This window comes from Amblyraja radiata, chromosome 23, assembly GCF_010909765.2.
Source record: "Amblyraja radiata isolate CabotCenter1 chromosome 23, sAmbRad1.1.pri, whole genome shotgun sequence".
Lineage (NCBI taxonomy): Eukaryota > Metazoa > Chordata > Chondrichthyes > Rajiformes > Rajidae > Amblyraja > Amblyraja radiata.
In genome coordinates this window covers 25,352,572-25,371,466 of record NC_045978.1, presented here as the reverse complement: position 1 = coordinate 25,371,466, position 18,895 = coordinate 25,352,572, and the positions used below count along the sequence as shown (strand labels likewise).

Below are 18,895 nucleotides of genomic sequence, written 5' to 3'. Positions count from 1 at the left end.
CCAAAAAACATAAATAAATAATAAATAAAATAATAAATAAACATTAACCCCTGTTTGTCAACCATCCCCTTCTTCCCTGTACCTTGTGAAAAAAAGTTTTTTGTATGTCATTTTGAACTGGTTCATGTTTGGACATTGCTTTAACTCCACATTCAAACTGTTCCACAATCCTACTCCACAGACCGAAATACAAAAGGTTTTCCTGGTCATGCGGACTCTTTGTACCTTAAAATTAAATATTCTTCTTAAATTATAACCCCCCACTCGCTCATTGAATAATTTTTGTATATTTCCAGGTAAGTTTTTATTTTTGGCCCTAAACATTATCTGTGCTGTTTTAAATGCAACCAAATCTGCTAATTTTAATCATTTTGACTGTAAGAATAATGGATTAGTGTGACCCAGATACCTGACATTGTGAATAATACGTATTGCTCTTTTTTGTAGAATAGTTAATGAATGTAGCGAACTTTTATAGTTATTGCCCCAGACTTCTGCACAGTAATTTAAATAGGGTAAGATTAGTGAACAGTAGAGAATGCGGAGTGATTTGTGATCCAGAACCTGCTTAACTTTGTGTAATACAGAAATGCTTTTTGACAGTTTGGATTGTACATGTTTAATGTGTGATTTCCAGCTGATTCTATCATCCATTATAACCCCAATAAATTTATTTTCATGAACTCGTTCAATTTCAACCCCATTTATCTTTATATTTGCTTGTGTATTTGTTCTGTAATTACCAAATAACATTATTTTGGTTTTGCTCAAGTTTAATGATATTTTGTTCCTGTCAAACCATGTTTCAGTTTGCCCATTTCTTTTGTTATTTTGTCCAGTAGTTGTTTTAAATTCTCCCCAGAACAAAAAATATTTGTGTCGTCTGCAAACAAGACCAGCCTCAAGGCATTGGACACATTACAAATGTTGTTTATATACATGATGAATAGTTTTGGACCCAACACTGACCCCTGGGGGACACCACAAGCAATGTCCAAACATGTAGAACTGTAGCTGCCCAGCTTCACAAACTGTTGCGTTACTTAAATAGCTTTTTATCCAATCCAGTACTAGACCTCTGATGCCATACCTTTCTAATTTTTTTAATAAAATATCATGATTGATCGTATCAAATGCTTTCTTTATATCAATAAATATCCCAGCTGCATATAGTTTATTGTCAATAGCGTTTGTGATATCTTCAATTGATTCTATTATTGCAAGTGATGTTGATCTGTTTGATCTGAATCCATATTGACTTTCAGTGATTAGTTTATGCTTTTCTACAAATATGTCTAGTCTATTGTTGAACATTTTTTCTAGTATTTTGGAGAATTGAGGGAGTAAAGAAACAGGTCTGTAGTTTGTGAAATGATGCTTGTTCCCAGTTTTGTATATTGGTATGACTTTTGCTATTTTCATTTTGATTGGAAAAGTACCGGTTTGGAAAGATAAATTACAGATGAATGTTAGAGGTTTGGAAATCCCCTCAATGACCATCTTAACTAACGACATGTCAATGTCGTTGAAATCAGTAGACATTTTGTTTTTATATGTTTTAACAATGTCCAACAGTTCTGTTTCATCTACTGCCATAAGAAACATAGAGCAGGGATTTCTCTCCAATAAATTCTCAGGAGTTTCTCCAGATGTCCCTGGATCAGGGATTTGTTTAGCCAGGTCTGGTCCAACATTTACAAAAAAATTATTAAAGCTATTAGCTACATCCTCCATATTATAATTTTCATTGTCCTTATTAATAAAATACTTCGGGTAGTTTGTTTTCCCCGGGCCATTTCTGATAATACTATTAAGTATACTCCATATTCTTTTTATGTTGTTTTTGTTATCATCTAATATTTTCTTATAATAATCTTTCTTGCTTGTTCTTATAATATAAGTTAACTTATTTTTGTAATTTTTATATTTATTTTCTGCATCTTTAGTTCTCTGTCTTATGAAATCTCTGTATAGTGCATTTTTTTTTTTGCAAGCATTTTGTAATCCCTTTGTAATCCATGGACATTTAGTATTTATTGGTTTTCTGTTATATTCTTTGATTGGACAGTTTTTATCATATAGTGACTTAAACATAGTAATAAATGTTTCATAAGCAATGCTGGTTTAGGGAACTTGCTGTGGGTAGCTAGACTGATTTCTTTCTTTCATTACAACATTTCAACACTAAAGGTGTTGCTGAGAATATGAAAGGTATATGTACCCAAGTTATTTCATAATGAATAACACAAAGTGCTGGAGTAACTTGGTGGGCTACGCCAGTGATTCCCAACCTGGGGCCATGGCAAATTTCAGGGGGGGGGGGCACAGAAAAAATTGGGGATTTAGGGGGCCACAGGTTCGATGAAGGGGGCCACATTTCTACGCTAATAATGTCAGGGGGGACCACAGAAAAATTAAAGAGCCCAAGAACTAAAAAAGGTTGGGAACAACTGGGCTAGGCACCATCTCTGGAGAACATGGATAGACGACGATTCGGGGCAGGACCTTTTCTTCAGACTGACCCAACCCAAAATGTCATCTATCCATGTGCTCCAGAGATGCTGACGGACCTTCTGAGTTACTCAGCAGATAGCAGTTTAGAAGGATCAGGATGAGAGGGGATCTTATAGAAACATATAAAATTCTTAAGGGATTGGACAGGCTAGATGCAGGAAAAATGTTCCCCATGTTGGGTTAATCCAGAACCAGTGGTCACAGTTTAAGAATAAGGGGTAGGCCATTTAGGACTGAGATAAGGAAAAATGTTTTCACCCAGAGAGTTGTGAATCTGTGGAATTCTGTGGAGGCTATTTCACTGGATGTTTTCAAAAGAGAGTTAGATTTAGCTCAGGGCTAAGGAATCAAGGGAAATGGCGAGAAAGCAGGAACGGGGTACTGATTTTGGACGATCAGCCATGATCATATTGAATGGCGGTGCTGGCTCGAAGGGCCGAATGGCCTCCTCTTGCACCTATTTTTTATGTTTCCATGTTTCCAGACACAAAATGCTGGAGTAACTCAGTGGGTCAGGCAGCATTTCTGGAGAACATGGATAGGTGATGATTTGGGTCGGATCGCTTACTCCAGCAGCCTGTGTCCTTGTTTATAAACCCGCACCTGCAGTTCCTTGTTTCTTTTTTTCTAATTCACTTGTGCGCACCAAGGTTCACAGCCAGTCAGAACAATGGCAATTTCAGACAGATCTTCTTTTAGAAATTCAGCAACCAAACTCACTGGGGACAGCCTCGGATAGAAGAAGAGGAATGTTATCCTCCTCATAAAATTCCACAAAGAAATCAGCTTCATGGTTATGCAATCAATCACTAGTGGAAAGTAGATCTAGGGCATTTACCTACAGGGTGTCACATGGGACTAAGGAGATAAGCAGCAAGTCTAGTGTTGCTCCTGTACATCTATCAGCATCAGTTTGCAATGAGCTCTGCACATTCCAACCTCTCAAAGAAACACAAATAGAAGAGAGAGAATGTATAAACTGCGAGTGGACATTTTCCAATATTTATCTGTCATTCCAGTTTTCAAATACATAGGCTTCTATTTATATAAAGGCTTCCAATATTTCAGGATGTCAAGAAGTTATTCACAGCTAATAAAGTACAGTCACAGTGTTGTCATAGTAATAATATTGCAAATGCTTTACCAAACAGCAAACTGCTGCAAATAAAGTGGTATTCAATTCAATTCAACTTTAATGTCATTGCACAAATACAAGTATGGGTACAACAAAATGCAGTTTAGCGTCAGTCCGTAGTAATAGTGCAATATAGAAATAAAAATACAGAATAAGCAAACAATGTGGACGGAGAGACTGGAGAAATCTATCGGCGGGACTCCGAGTTCAGCAATGTGATAGTGTTGTTGTAGAAGCTGTTCCTCATCCTACTAGTACGAGACCTGAGGCTCCTGTACCGCCTCCCTGATGGGAGGAGGGCAAACAGTCCATGGTTGGGGTGGGAGGGGTCTTTGATGATCTTCCCGGCCCGTCTCAGACACCGTTTTCGGTGGAGGGCATCCATGGCAGGGAGCGGGGCACCGATGATGTACTGCGCGGTTTTCACCACCCGTTGTAGTGCCTTCCTGTCCGCTACGGTGCAACTGCTGTACCATACCGTGAAGCAGGTGGTCAGGATGCTTTCGATGGTACAGCGGTAAAAGTTGGTCAGGATCTGTGGGGACAGGTGAGCTTTCTTGAGCCTCCTCAGGAAGTAAAGGCGCTGCTGCGCCTTTTTGATCAGCTTGGAGGTGTTGAGGGACCAGGACAGATCCTCCGAGATGTGTACCCCGAGGAATTTGTAGTTGGAGACGCGCTCCACCTCAGTCCCGTTTATATGGATGGGGGTGTGTCTGCCCCCTCTGATCTTCCTGAAGTCAACAATAATTTTCTTCGTCTTCTTGGAGTTGAGGACGAGGTTATTGTTGGCACACCAGGTTGTCAGGTGCTGGACCTCATCCCTGTAGGCTGACTCGTCGTTGTCACTGATCAGTCCTACCACCGTGGTGTCGTCGGCAAATTTAATGATGGCGTTGGATCCATTCTTAGGGATGCAGTCATGGGTGAAGAGGGAGTAGAGGAGAGGGCTGAGCACACAGCCCTGTGGCACGCCGATGTTCAGTGTTATAGTGGAGGAGGTGAGGTTGTTGACCCTAACAGACTGTGGTCTGTTGGTGAGGAAATCCAGTGTCCAATTGCAGAGGGAGGTGGAGATGCCAAGTAATTGTATTGACCAGATTACATCTATTTATGGTTATTATACATGTTTTTAAAACTCTGCCTTAACAGAAGTGCTATATGCAACTGTAGAAACAAGAAACTGCAGATGCAATTTTGGGTCCTGACCTGAAACATCACCTAGAGTTATAGCGTGGGAACAGGCCCTTCAACCTGACTTGCCCACGACGACAGCTCCGTGACTTGCTCCATCTGCATAGTCATTAAGTTATAGAGTGCAGGAACCTATCTATGTTCTCCAGAGATGCTGCCTGACCCGCTGAGTTGCTCCAGCACTTTGTGTCTTCTACTGCTAGGCTTAACTCCACTGATTATCATGGGAACCGTCTAAAGAGGAGGGGGTTGGGGGGAAATAGTGCCCTATTGTCTTAATATAATGCAGCACGCTGATATCAAACTGGGTTCTACTTGTAATGGAATGGGAATTGAGGAATAAATATTCTCCTGGTCACTAGTGCTGGAGTAACTCAGCTGGTCAGGCAGCATCCCTGGAGAACATGGTTAAGTGACGTTTCAGGTCCAGACCCTTCTTTTTCTCCAGGGATGCTGCCTGATCTGCTGAGTTACTCCAGCACTTTGTGACCTTTTGTGTATTAACCATCATCTGCAGTTCTTTGTTTCCACTAAGGGAAGGCTAATGCTTCGGCCTTAACTAAACCCTGGAGGTGCAATTATCTCAGGCAATTCTTTCATTAAATGCTGTACCAGTCAGGAAACAAATACAAGCAAGCTTCGGAAAATTATATCGGCCAAAGTGATAAATAAGTATGGTAACAAGATAAGCAGACTGTTACAGTGGATTATTCATTTATAGTCATAGTGATACAGCATGTAAACAGGCCCGTCGGCCCAACTTGCCCACACCAGCCAACATGTCCCAGCTGCACTAGTCCCACCTGCCTATGTTTGGCCCATATCCCTCCAAACCTGTAGCCTCAACTCTGGCAGCTTGTTCCATACACCCACCATCCTTAAACCTATGTCCGCTGTCCTTACATGATATAGGTGCCAAAGAATGCAAATCGCCACCTTTGCTAACTACCTCTTAGAAGGTAGAAACAAAATGCTGGAGTAACTCAGCCAGATAGCATCTCTGGGAAAGAGAAAGAGACTTTCTCCACCACGATTCCTCAATTGCCAAGTCTGAAGAAGGGTTCCGACCCGAAACATCAGCTATTCTTTTTCTCCAGAGATGCTATCTGGTCCATTGAGTTACCCCAACATTTTGCGGCTACGTTCGATATAAACCAGCATCTGCAGTTCCTTCCAACCCCCGAGAAGGTGGCTAGTTGCATTCTTGAACCACTGCAGCCCATATGGTGAAAGTATTAGCATAGAGTTGGTGGGCAAGGAGCTTCAATACTTAGATCCAGTGACGATGAAGGAATAATTTACTTCCTGGTCAGAGTGATGTTTGACTATACTTTAGACTTTAGAGATACAGCACGGAAACATGCCCTTTGGCCCACCGAGTTCCCGCCGACCAGCGACCACCTAGTACATTAGCACCATGCTACACACCAGGGAAAATGTCCAATTTTACTGAAGCCAATTAATCTAAAAAACCTGTACGTATTTGGCGTCTGGGAGGAAACCTGGAAAACTCACCCGGGCACAGTGAACAAACTCCATACAGACAGCAGCCGTAGTCAGGAATAAACTCGGGTCTCGGGCGCTGTAAGGCAGCAGCTCTACCGCTGCACCACCATGCTGCCCTTAAAGTGGAATTTGCAGACTTTGGTGCCAGCTGCCATTATCTTTTTGTGTTTATCAGTTTGGGAGTTGCTGCAGTGCATTCTACACCATTGGTGTTGGGAATGAATGTCTGGGGAGGGGAATTAATTGGGCGTCGATCAATTGCGCAGTTTAGCACTGGCCGGTGTAGAGCTCTAGTTGTTGGATCTATCCTCTGCCTGACATAATCAGTAGTCAGCGCCAAGCACGTGGTGCTTTGGTTTTAGAAAACAAACAGTAACATCTGCTAAAATACCCACACACACACCTCATAACCTCGTAAAAACTAGGAGCCAGAGGAGGATACAAGGTCATTCAAGCCTGCTCCACCTTTCAATGAAGAAACAAGGAACTGCAGATGCTGATTTACAAAAAAGACACAAAGTGCTGGAGTAACTCAGCAGGTCAGGCAGCATCGTTGCAGTACATTGACTAGGTGACCTTACAGGTCAGGACCCTTTAGACTCGGCTTTCAATGATCATGGCTGATCTGATTTGGTACCTAATTCCATTTGTCTGCCAATCCTCTTAATCACTGTAGTCTAAATGTATCTATCTCAGACTTGGACACAAAGACTTTCCTTTCCTTGACTTTCCTTCCTTTCCTTCTCCATCCCAGTTGTTTTACCAGTTTTACATTTCTCCACATTGTTTCCCTCTTGAGATCACACCTTCCCAAGCCAACAATGAGCTTGCCAAATACTACCCTGCTTGAGGTGGTTTATAACTGGCCCTGATGGACCGTGGTCTTTTCTCGTCTCCAGCTCCTCACGTCCTCCCTGCCCCCATCCCCTATGTTCAGTCAGAAGAAGGGTCCCGACCCGAAACGTCATCCATCCTTTTTCTCCAGAGATGCTGCCTTACCCGCTGAGTTACTCCAGTACTTTGTGTCTATCTTTAATGACTCATAGCTGTCTGAGGCAGAGAATTCCACAAGTCCAGATGGTAAACAGCGGCCACTTTATCATTGCAGCGAAGGCTTGCTGAAAACCCATTTGTGGAGCTGCTCTGGTTTACATGAAGCCAGCAAACACTTTGCGTCAAAGAGCTGATACATTTATCTGCTCTGTCTTATGGAATAGCAAATTATCTCCAGCATGATTCATGTGTCATTAAGGCCAAGTGGAACATTTTATTTCTCATTATAAAGTTTTGGGTTTCCCTTGTGAGTAGCTGAATAAAAATTCTAGGTTACCGTTGAATTACAGTGTGGAGCAATTCGAAAGAACAGCATTGTCAGAAGTGTTATTTTTCATCCCTGCAGCCTTCCCTTGAGTACTATAAGAAATCCAAGTTATCATCAGAAGAGGATCAAGTATCTCTCTACTGTACTTATGTGTTTCTTTTCAATCCGCACTGGAAGATCAAATACCCTAAACGTTCTATCATAGAAAGTTCTTTGTGGCCATTCTGCCCCTTCCCACTTCCTCCTCTATAACCACTTGTCGATGAAAGGGCTGTGACCCAGAATGTTAAAATGCATCGAGAGGCTACTTTACCTACTGAGCATTTCCAACATCTGCAATATTTTGAGCAAAACACAAAGTGCTGGAGTAACTCAATGAGTCAAGCAGCATCTGTGGTGGAAAATGAACAAACGACATTTCTCGTTGGTACCCTTCATCATATTGATTGATGTTGGATGCGGGAAGAAGGTTGTTAAAGAGAGGTGGGGGTGGGACAAAGTCTGGCATGTGATAAAAAAAACAGGGAACTGCAGATGCTGGTTTACAGAAAAGCAGTAAGACTGGAGCAAAAGTGCTGGAGTAAATCAGCGGGTCAAGCAGCACCTCTGGAGGACATGGACAGTTGGTGTTTCGGGTCAGGACTCTCCTTCAGTCTGAAGTAGTCCTGACCCAAAATGTTGCCTGTCCCATTTCCCTCCGCAGATGCTGCTTGATCCAGTTACCCCAGCACTTTCTGTCCTTTCCTGGCAAAGTGATAGGTGGATACAGATGGGGGGGAGTCAGAGTGATTGGCAGATGGGTGGAGTAAATGCCAAAGACGAGGTGAAAACGGAACAAAAGGGTGTTAGAAGAGATAAAAGCAAAGGAGGGAAATATAAAGGCAGGGGAAGGGGTTTATGTGGAAGAGGGATAGGGGTGATAAGGAGTGGGAGATTATGGGGTGGGGAGGGAAGCCGTTGGGGGATAAGGAGTAAGGGAATAAAGGGTCAGGGATAGGGGATAAGGAGATAGGGGGTATGGGCAAATGGGGACAACGTGGGGTGGGATAACGTGATAAATAGATGTGCACTTGGGGAGGGAGGGTAATGTTTTTAAAAATTGGAGAATTCAATGTTCATGTCTTTTGATGTCACAGTCGTTTATCTCAGTGTGTGTGTGTGTGTGTGTGTGTGTGTGTGTGTGTGGGTGTCTTCTAGCGCACAGATAAACTGGGGGGTGACGCCAAGGAATTGAGGGGTTATTTCTATTTGAAAGGAGTTGGGGGGCAGAGTGAGATGTTGCCCTGGGTGTAAATGCAGCCTCTGGGGGATGGATTTTATTGCAGGCAGCGGGGTCAAGTGCTCGGCACAGGAGCCGCCCACACGCGCTTCACGGCGATAAAAAATGCATTTTAAAATGACACAAGGCGCTTTAAATATAAAATAGGGAGAATGGATGTGCCTGCGCCCGTCTCCCCGGACACTATGCGGCCACTCTCGCCATCGCCTTCCCCTCCCGCCCGCAGCTGCCCTTGGGTATAAAACGCGACGTTTTATTTTTTTAACTCCTCGTCCCCTGTACGGGGAGGCGGTTATTCCGGAGTGGTTTCCCCCGCCGCTCCAGGCCCCGGCGTCATTTCATTCCCCTCAGGCTGCCTTTATTTTTACCTGGTTTCCAAAACTTCGGAGTGGTCATGGGCGCCGCCATCTTGGTGTGAAAGGTCACGGGGGGAGCTGTCCGTCACCGGCGCGTCACCGAGAGCGGGCAGCTGCAACTTTGCAACAGGCAGGAATGTCCCACACAGGAGCATTAGTGCAGCACCACCAAGACATGCACTCTGTGCATTGCATATATACTCTGTATATGTACATAGTATTCTGTAAACAGTATAATAAATGGATAAAAACAGCATATATATATATATATATACATATACATATATATATATATATATATGTACATACGTACATGTACATATGTATGTACATATATATGTACAACACATACATGCACACACTTCTACATACACAAACATAGATACATAATAGGTGCAGGGGTAGGCCATTCGGCCCTTCGAGCCAACACTGCCATTCAATGTGATCATGGCTGATCATCCACAATCAGTGCCCCGTTCCTGTCTTCTCCCCATACCCCTAAAAGCAAACTCATTTGAATATATCCAGTGAATCGGCCTCCACTGCCTTCTGAGACAGAGAATTCCATAATTTCACAACTCTCTGTGTGAAAACTTTTTTCCTTATATCAGTTCTAAACGGCCTACCCCTTATTCTTAAACTGTGGCCCCTGACTCTGGACTCCCCCAACATTATGAACATGTTTCCTGCCTCTAGTGTGTCCAATCCCTTAATAATTTTATTTGTTTCTATAAGATACCCTCTCATCCTTCTAAATTCTAGTGAATACAAGCCCGGTCACTCCATTGTTTCATCATGTGACAGTCCTGCCATCCCGGGAATTAACCTTGTGAACCTACGCTTCACTCCCTCAATAGCAAGAATGTTCTTCCTCAAATTAAGAGACCAATACTGCACACATTACTCCAGGTGTGGTCTCACCAGGGCCCTGTAAAACTGCAGAAGGACCTATTTGATCCTATACTCTCGTTATGAAGGCCAACATCTCATTAGCTTTCTTCACTGCCTGCTGTACCTGCGTGCTTACTTTCAGCGGCTGATGTACAAGGACACCCAGGTCTTGTACTTCCCCTTTTTCTAACCTGACACTATTCAGATAGTGTTCAAGAAGGAACTGCAGATGCTGGAAGATCGAAGGTACACAAAATTGCTGGAGAAACTCAGCGGGTGCAGCAGCATCTATGGAGCGAAGGAAATAGGCGACGTTTCGGGCCGAAACCCTTCTTCAGACTGATGGGGGGTGGGGGGGAGAAGGAAGGAAAAGGGGGAGGAGGAGGAGCCCGAGGGCGGGCGGATGGGAGGGTGGGAGGAGACAGCTAGAGGGTTAAGGAAGAGGAGGAGACAGCAAGGGCTAGCAAAATTGGGAGAATTCAATGTTAATGCCATCCGGACGCAAGGTCCCCAGGCGGAATATGAGGTGCTGTTCCTCCAATTTCCGCTGTTGCTCACTCTGGCAATGGAGGAGACCCAGGACAGAGAGGTCGGATTGGGAATGGGAGGGGGAGTTGAAGTGCTGAGCCACCGGGAGGTCAGGTTGGTTATTGCGGACTGAGCGGAGGTGTTCGGCGAAACGATCGCCCAACCTCCGCTTAGTCTCACCGATGTAAATCAGCTGACATCTAGAGCAGCGGATGCAGTAAATGAGGTTGGAGGAGATACAGGTGAACCTTTGTCGCACCTGGAACGACTGCTTGGGTCCTTGAATGGAGTCGAGGGGGGAGGTGAAGGGACAGGTGTTGCATTTCTTGCGGTTACAACGGAAAGTGCCCGGGGAGGGGGTGGTACGGGAGGGAAGGGAAGAATTGACGAAGGAGTTGCGGAGGGAGCGGTCTTTGCGGAAGGCAGACATGGGGGGAGATGGGAAGATGTGGCGAGTGGTGGGGTCACGTTGGAGGTGGCGGAAATGGCGGAGGATTATGTGTTGTATTTGCCGGCTGGTGCGGTGAAAGGTGAGGACCAGAGGGACTCTGCCCTTGTTGCGAGTGCGGGGATGGGGAGAGAGAGCAGTGTTGCGGGGTATGGATGAGACCCTGGTGTGAGCTTCATCTATGGTGGCGGAGGGGAATCCCCATTCCCTGAAGAACGAGGACATTTCCGATGCCCTGGTATGGAATGTCTCATCCTGGGAACAGATGCGGCGTAGGCGGAGGAATTGGGAGTAGCGGATGGAGTCTTTACAGGGGGCAGGGTGGGAAGACGTGTAGTCCAGATAGCCATGAGTAATCTGCCTTCCTGTTCTTGCCACCAAATTGGATAACCTCACATATATCCACATTATGCTGCATCTGCCATGCATCTGCCCACTTACCCAACCTGTCCAAGTCATCCTGCATCCTCGTAGCATCCTCATCGAAGTTCACCCAGCTTTGTATAATCTGCCACCCAGCTTTGTATCATCTGAAAATTTGCTGATTTTACTTATAATTCCTTCATCTAAATCATGAATGTATATTGTAAATAACTGCGATCCCAGCACCAAGCCTTGTGGCACCCCACTAGTCACTACCTGCCATTCAGTGACTTCAGTGTTTTTGTTTGTTGGTCCGGAGGTGGCTGGTGAAACTGATCCGGGCCCGGAAGGCTCACCCACATATGGGACACAGTTGGGTGGGTGCTGCAATAGAAGTTGAAGTGGCTCGAGCCTTGCGCAGGGAAAGTTTCCTCTGAGCTTCTGTGGTGCACTCCTTCTCAGCTGCACGTGCTCCTGTGGTGATCTTGCTTCGCCCAGTTGGGCGGTACGGGTCCTGAAGTCATGACTTGCGCGTGACTTGGATTGCAGCTGATGGCCCCCAGTGTCCAACGTAAACATTGTACCCTAATTGCGCTCCACGACGCTTTGCTGGGTCCACCTTCCTTCCCCTTCAGACCGCCAAATGGTGGTCTCCTCCGCATATTCCGCCAGATCCAGTCTTCACCTTTCCTGAATAAGGCAATAGCCACAAAGTGGAGGTTTGCATTTGGTGTTTTACTTCATCCCTCTTGGGTGCTATATGGAGGATATATATATTTATAGAGATAAATACACACACACACAAATATATATATATTATATACAGTGTGTATATAAAAGTGTGTATGTATGTATGTATGTATTCTTGAGAAACTGTGCATATATTGTCAGTGCTGTAGGTAGCAGCTATTTGCATACCTTGTGTATACAAGCAAAGAATTTCACTGTGCCTTGTCACATGTGACAATAAAGTATTCAATTCTGTACAATTCCATTACATTGAGAGGTGCAACATAGGAACAGGCCCTTTAGTTCATCATGCCCATGCCAACCGTTTTAATGTGTACCAATACTAATTAGCAGCATTTGGTCCATAGCCTTCCTCGCCTTTCTGATTCAAATGCTTCTAAATATTGCGAAAGGGTGGCACACTGGCGCAGCCGATGGAATTGCTGCCTCACGCGCCAGAGACATGGGTTCAATCCTGATGCCAGGTCTTGTCTGCGTGGAGTTTGCATGTCCTCCTTGTGACTGCGTGGGTTTCCTGTGAGTGCTCTAGTTTCCTCCCACACTCCAAAAACATGTGGGTTTGTAGCTTAATTGATCTTCTATAAATTGCCCCTAGAGTGTAGGGAGTGGATGAAAAAGTGGGATAGCATAGAATGGGTGGCGTGGACTCAGTGGGCCGAAGGGCCTGTTTCCATGCTGTATCTCTAAATTAACTAAAAATTGAGAAATCAGCAGTCCAATGTGAAACTTAAACACAACCTTAAGATTATGAGAATGTACGATTATGAAGAGAAAATATATCTTGGATCCTGACCAACATTTATCCAACATGATTAAAACAATGTTAAGGCCATCATTGTTTGTGTGAACTTACTGTGTACAACTTGGCTGCCATCTCTTACATTGCAACAATGTCCATACTTCTAAAAGTAATCATTTGGTTGAACGGAATCCGTGCTTAGGACATGCCAAGATTATTCAAGATGATATGAAAGCAATGTAATGTTGGCATTGCTTAAGTTTGTAATTTGTGAAACTAGAGAATGGCTGATGGCTTCTGAAGCACTTCAACCCATCACATCGTAAGCTACCAGTTTTAAGTGTTGAGAGTCAAAAGAATAGTACAAAGAAAATGGCAAATCCAAAAAGCCTGCATCCAATATAAATAGAGGATAGTGTGTATGTAGTGTTTTACCCAGGGAAGGAGAGCCAAGAACCAGATGAATGTAGAAACAAAGAATTGGTTTATGTGCTGCTTTATACTCAAGATAGATAGTGCTGGAGTAACTCAGTAGGTCAGGCAGCCAATCTGGAGGTAACAGATAAGTGACTCTTCTTCGTCACACGTCTGAACTTTATGTCTATCTCAAGAACCAGAGGACACTGGTTTAAGATGCGAGGGGAAAAATATAATAGGAACCCGAGGAGCAACTTTTTTTACAGGATGGTGGGTATATGGAATGAGCTGCCAGAAGTAGTTGAGGCAGGTACTATAATTTGGACAGGTACATGGATAGGAACGGTTTGGAGGGATATTGCCCAAATGCAGTCCAATGGGCTTAGTTTAGTTGGTTGGTTAGCAAGTTGGTCGGCATGTGCGGGTTAGGCCAATTGGCCTGTTTTCTTACTGTATGGTATCTATAACTCTAAAGAGATGGAATACTTAACTTTTATATAACAGCGGAAAGAAATGTCACCGCAAAATAATTTCAGCAAGTACGATAGAGAAGGATAAAGAAAACAAAGCACAGAGATAAATAGTTGGGGCAAATAAGGGAATTAGGGACTGTTTGTGTGGCAATTGAGGGAATAATGTTTTTTTTGCTGAAATATGGCAAATACAAGAGCTAAAGCTCAGATCAAAGAAGTACGGAAATAAATTGTCTTCAAACCAATGCCACAATCATTTAAGTAAGATAGAGGAACGATAAACAAAAACCCACCTAGATACGTATGGTATTAATTACAGACTTAGCTCCAGTTTAATCTATCTTCGCAGGCCATACACATTTGATTTAGAAAGAACTGGGACAGTGTGAAAAGGGAAGGGAGTGGCAGTGTAAATGATACCTTTATAAATGGTTGAGAGATTAAAGTCAACATTATGAACTGATAAAGTTACTACTGACAGAACTAGAGGAAGGACGCCAATGCATTTTGAGAATATATTATAAATGTACCTGTAGTAAATTAGCAAAGGAATGTAACTGTGTGAATTATGAAGACTTGTCACTAGAAAATTGGTGTAAAATATTTATCAGCACATGGAAAGTTTCCAAAAGCTGATAACATCAATGTGATGGAGCAAGCATAATGAGGGTGAATGAGAAATGATCTGAGGGACAACCATAGATGAATATCAAATGCCTTTGAATGTGTGATTGCTGGATCTTTAAGCTTGATGAATTGAAATAGGTTGAACCTTATCTTAGTCATTATAACAAGTACTTAATTCAAGTATAAGGAACAGGTTAGGAACTATGGAGAATGGAATAAATGTATATTTTGTTTTAGACTTTAGATTTTCGAGATACAGCATGGATCCACCGAGTCAACTCCGACTAGTGGTCACCTCGTACATTAACACTATCCTATGCACGAGGGAGAATTTGCAATTTTACTGAAGCCAATTAATCTACAAACCTGTACGTCTTTGTGGTGTGCGATGATACCGCTGCGCCACTGTGCCGCTCTTTTTAAGAATGATGGATTCAATTGAAAAAGGCTGAACGTTATCTTACAGTCATTATACCAGGAACCATATATAGAATGGGATAAATGTATATTTTGTATTGAAGGATAGATAGTTCACAAACAAATTAAACATGCTTGCATTCAAGAAATCGGTCGATTGAGATCAGTTATTTTTGTTAATCAGAATTGAAAACGGAAATATTGTGGTGGTGGAGATGAAAGGATGAGTTCATTTTTGGCACCTCTGACATTTTTATTGCAATTTTCCTTTATTTTTTTTTAGATAGGTTAAATTAATGGCCAGTTCCTTAACAGGGTCCAAAAATGAAATCCATTTAGGAGGGTTGTAGATAGATTATATAAGATACAGACATCCCTAGAAGTCAAATACTCTTTGCGAATGTGATCAAGACCATAATGTATAATCCAGGAAATGGATTTGATCTTTCAGCCTTCAAACACATTGCAGCATTTAATGATAAAATAGCTGATCAATAATATTATGTCACATACTCCCTTTTGTCCCATATCCATTAATACCACCAGCTAGCAAAAATTTAGCAATCTCACATTAGCATACAGGAAAAGAATCTAAAGACATTGACCAGCTTATTTTTGCTGTGGACATGGAAAAGCAACAACACTTATTTGCACATCCCATTATCTGATGGTACAAGGACTGAGGCACAGATTTCAAGATCTGGGCATAATATTAATGGGTGAGGTGCAGAAAACCCCCCAACCTTTTTTAGATGATGATCTGGAATTATTACCTCCCAGGTGATAGAACAATCATTAGGGTATTCAAATGGGAAAAACAATGTGCCAGAGTAATTGAGCGGGTCAGGCAGCATCTCTGGAAAACATAGATATGTTACCTATCCAAGTTCTCTAGCAATGCTGTCGGATCAGCTGAGTTACTCCAATTGGACTTTGTGTCTTTCTTTTGTAAACTAAACCAGCATTTGCAGTTCCTTGTGTCTTTATATTCAAATTGGAATTGGATAAACATTTGAGAAAAAGTAATTTTCAGGGTTTTGAGGAATGTGTACAGGTATGGAATTATTTGGACGCAAGCATGATGGGCTGAATGGCCTCCAATTAAGCTCTTATAATGCTACACAATGATATTGTGGTGCAATTATTGTGAAGGTTTATGCTGACAGCCAAACAATCATGGTGGAGCAGCAGCTAGTGGAGCTGCTGCCTTACAACTCCAGTGATGGGGACTCAATATGGACCAATGGTGGTGCCCGTGTGGAGTTTGCACATTCTCCCTGTAACCACATGGGTTTCCTCTGGAAGCTCCTGTTATCTATAATACCCTACAAAATTTGTGGTTTGAAAGGTTAATTCACCACTGTAAATCACCTTTCGCGTGCAGATGGCAAAATCTAGGTGGAGAATAAAATGAGTTAGATTAGATTTAGAATGGATGTGTGATGGGTAATTGGGGCTCAAAGGATCCATTCTGTGTAATACCTCTGATTTTACCAAGCTTTGCCTGCTAAACTAAAATAGATTATTAAAAAGAAAATTACATAGTTTACATCAAACTTCATCAATATCACATTAGTTTTGGACAAAGGCTGTGTTAGGAAGGTGGAGGAACTAGAGCATTGACTATATTTATTGATCTTTGGAAATTGGTTTATAGTTTTTGTAATTGCCAAGATACTGTGAAAACAATTTTGCGTGCTCTCCATGCAATAAAAGAGAAAATAAACAGAATGCTGAATATGGAGTTAAAGTGTAGATTTTTTTTTAAAGTGCAAGGGCTGCAATGAGGTAGATTGGAAGATCGGGAATTGAGCCTCAGACTACGAGAAATCCATTCAAAAATCTGATATCAGATTTTTGAATGGATTTCAAAACTCTTTAACCGTACTCTTTAACTTTATGTTCATTCTCTGAAAAAAGGTCTTTAAATCCTAATGTGCATTTAAAGCATCTGGTGCATGCAATGGGGTTTCAATGAATTCCTGTCAATTCCTGTAACCATACAACTTTGTATAACGAATGTAATAAATAGGTCAGTTACTGCATTCAATATTTTTTCTCCCACATATAGAAGGAACACTGAAGAGGTCACGAAGAGCCAATGTGCATCTTCCTGACCTAATATTATAAAGACATTTCAGTTTGATTCAGAACTAAATAAATAAAGATTTTTTTTCTTCCCATACCGACTTTATTAACAAATCCTAGGAACCACTGGGTGTTTAGTCGAAGCCAAACACCAATATCAAGGCAGTCTAAATACATGCATCTCAGTTGAAAAACAGACACCATAATGCAAAGACAAAACACCAGGTTGACATGGAACTTGGAAATTAAATGAAAACTTTCAGAAACAGGTTAGCTAGCATATATGAAGAGACAAAGTTAACATTACAACTCACTGCCTTTCATGCAATTATTCTGTATTCTGATGCAAAAAAGGTCCAGCATGAAAATGTCAAGCGGGATTTCAGTGATGCGAAATTCAGTAACCAGATTTCTGCCTATAAATTCTGAGTGGGTTACAACCCTTTTATATTTTCAATCTTGCTCTTGTACACCCCCAAGATATACATGTAAAGAAAAGGCAAATGTACACATTACATAATAACCAATGGACACCATCAAATACATCAAACAACCACTAATCCTACACCATCATATTAAATACAAGTATAAGCTCAAAAAGGAAAAACCCTCAGTTAGGCACTTGGGTCATATTTCATACTTCAAGCATAGAAGGTAAGAACAAGAAATAATGCAACGTGCTTGCTTTGACCTTTATATTACGGGCATCTTCTTTTCTTTTAATCAGCCACTGATTGTATAATTGTATTAAAAAATAAGCAATTTCAGAAAAGCCAGCATTTATGAAATCTATGCAGAGACAAAGTTAACCTTACAATTTTCATCCAAACATCAACTTTTATTAAAAAAAATTTTTAATTAGGATTTCTGGAATTCTAGTTTAAAAAAAAGCATTAAAATAACCATCAGCTTCAAATTGGAGGTTCATGTCAAAGTCTCATTGTTTTAGCATGCGACTAGAGAGGTTATATCGTTCAATAATCCTACACATTTGTGCATTAATATCAGAGTGGACGTGTAGAAGGCAGCTTGCGAGTTTTGTTTCATAAATTCTTGAGGAAACGGGAAAGGGGGAAGATCAGAACACCAATCAAAATAGGGCAAAAAATGTCTTTATAAATTAGTCCTGTTACAACCATAGACATACAGAGAGAATAGGCTAGTCACTGGTAAACAATGACGACAGGAGTTCTGGTTTGTTCAGTGAGAAAGGCACTGGGCAGCCATTTTGGGATGCAGGAATCAAAGCCACAAAGACAGATGGGGTGGAAATTTTAATTCAGGAGTCATAACCATATGATGCGTAAAATTACAACTCTCTAAAGGCAGTCTCATGGCTGTATGTAGAGTCTCCAGTCTAGCATTAATTAAATAAGAGAAACTACCAGATAACTGATGCTTGGAAGAAATCAAATCATATGAGACTCCAAAAATAAATACAATTCTATTGGGATTGAACAGGTCATGCAGTCTGCATCTGTGGGAGGAAATGGACCAACACTCTTTACCATTGCCTCTTTCCACCAGCTATCTCCCCTTACTCCATCAGTTTGAAGCATCACAACCAGAAATGCAGTCTATCCATTGCCTCCACAGATGCAGCCTGACCTACAAGTTCCTCCAGCATTTTGTCTTTGCTTGAGATTTCAGCATCTGCAATCTCTTGCAACTCCACTAAAGTTATGCCCCTGTCCCACTTAGGAAACCTGAACGGAAACCTCTGGAGACTTTGCGCCCCACCCAAGGTTTCCGTGCGGTTCCCGGAGGTTGCAGGTAGTGGAAGCAGGTAGGGAGACTGACAAAAACCTCTGGGAACCGCACGGGAACCTTGGGTGGGGCACAAAGTTCCCAG

At 42.2% G+C, this 18,895-nt stretch overlaps 1 protein-coding gene across 1 annotated transcript in view; it reads right to left on the bottom strand.

Annotated features, from left to right (window-relative positions):
• dhx35 (DEAH-box helicase 35) overlaps positions 1-9,357 on the bottom strand; it is a 68,713-nt gene extending 59,356 nt beyond the window's left edge. Inside the window, exon 1 of the mRNA XM_033041871.1 lies at positions 9,315-9,357. Within this exon, the coding sequence (XP_032897762.1) occupies positions 9,315-9,354 (40 nt within the window). The 5' untranslated portion in view covers positions 9,355-9,357. The remainder of the gene's footprint in view (positions 1-9,314) is intronic.
• Between the last annotated feature and the right edge of the window lie 9,538 nt (positions 9,358-18,895).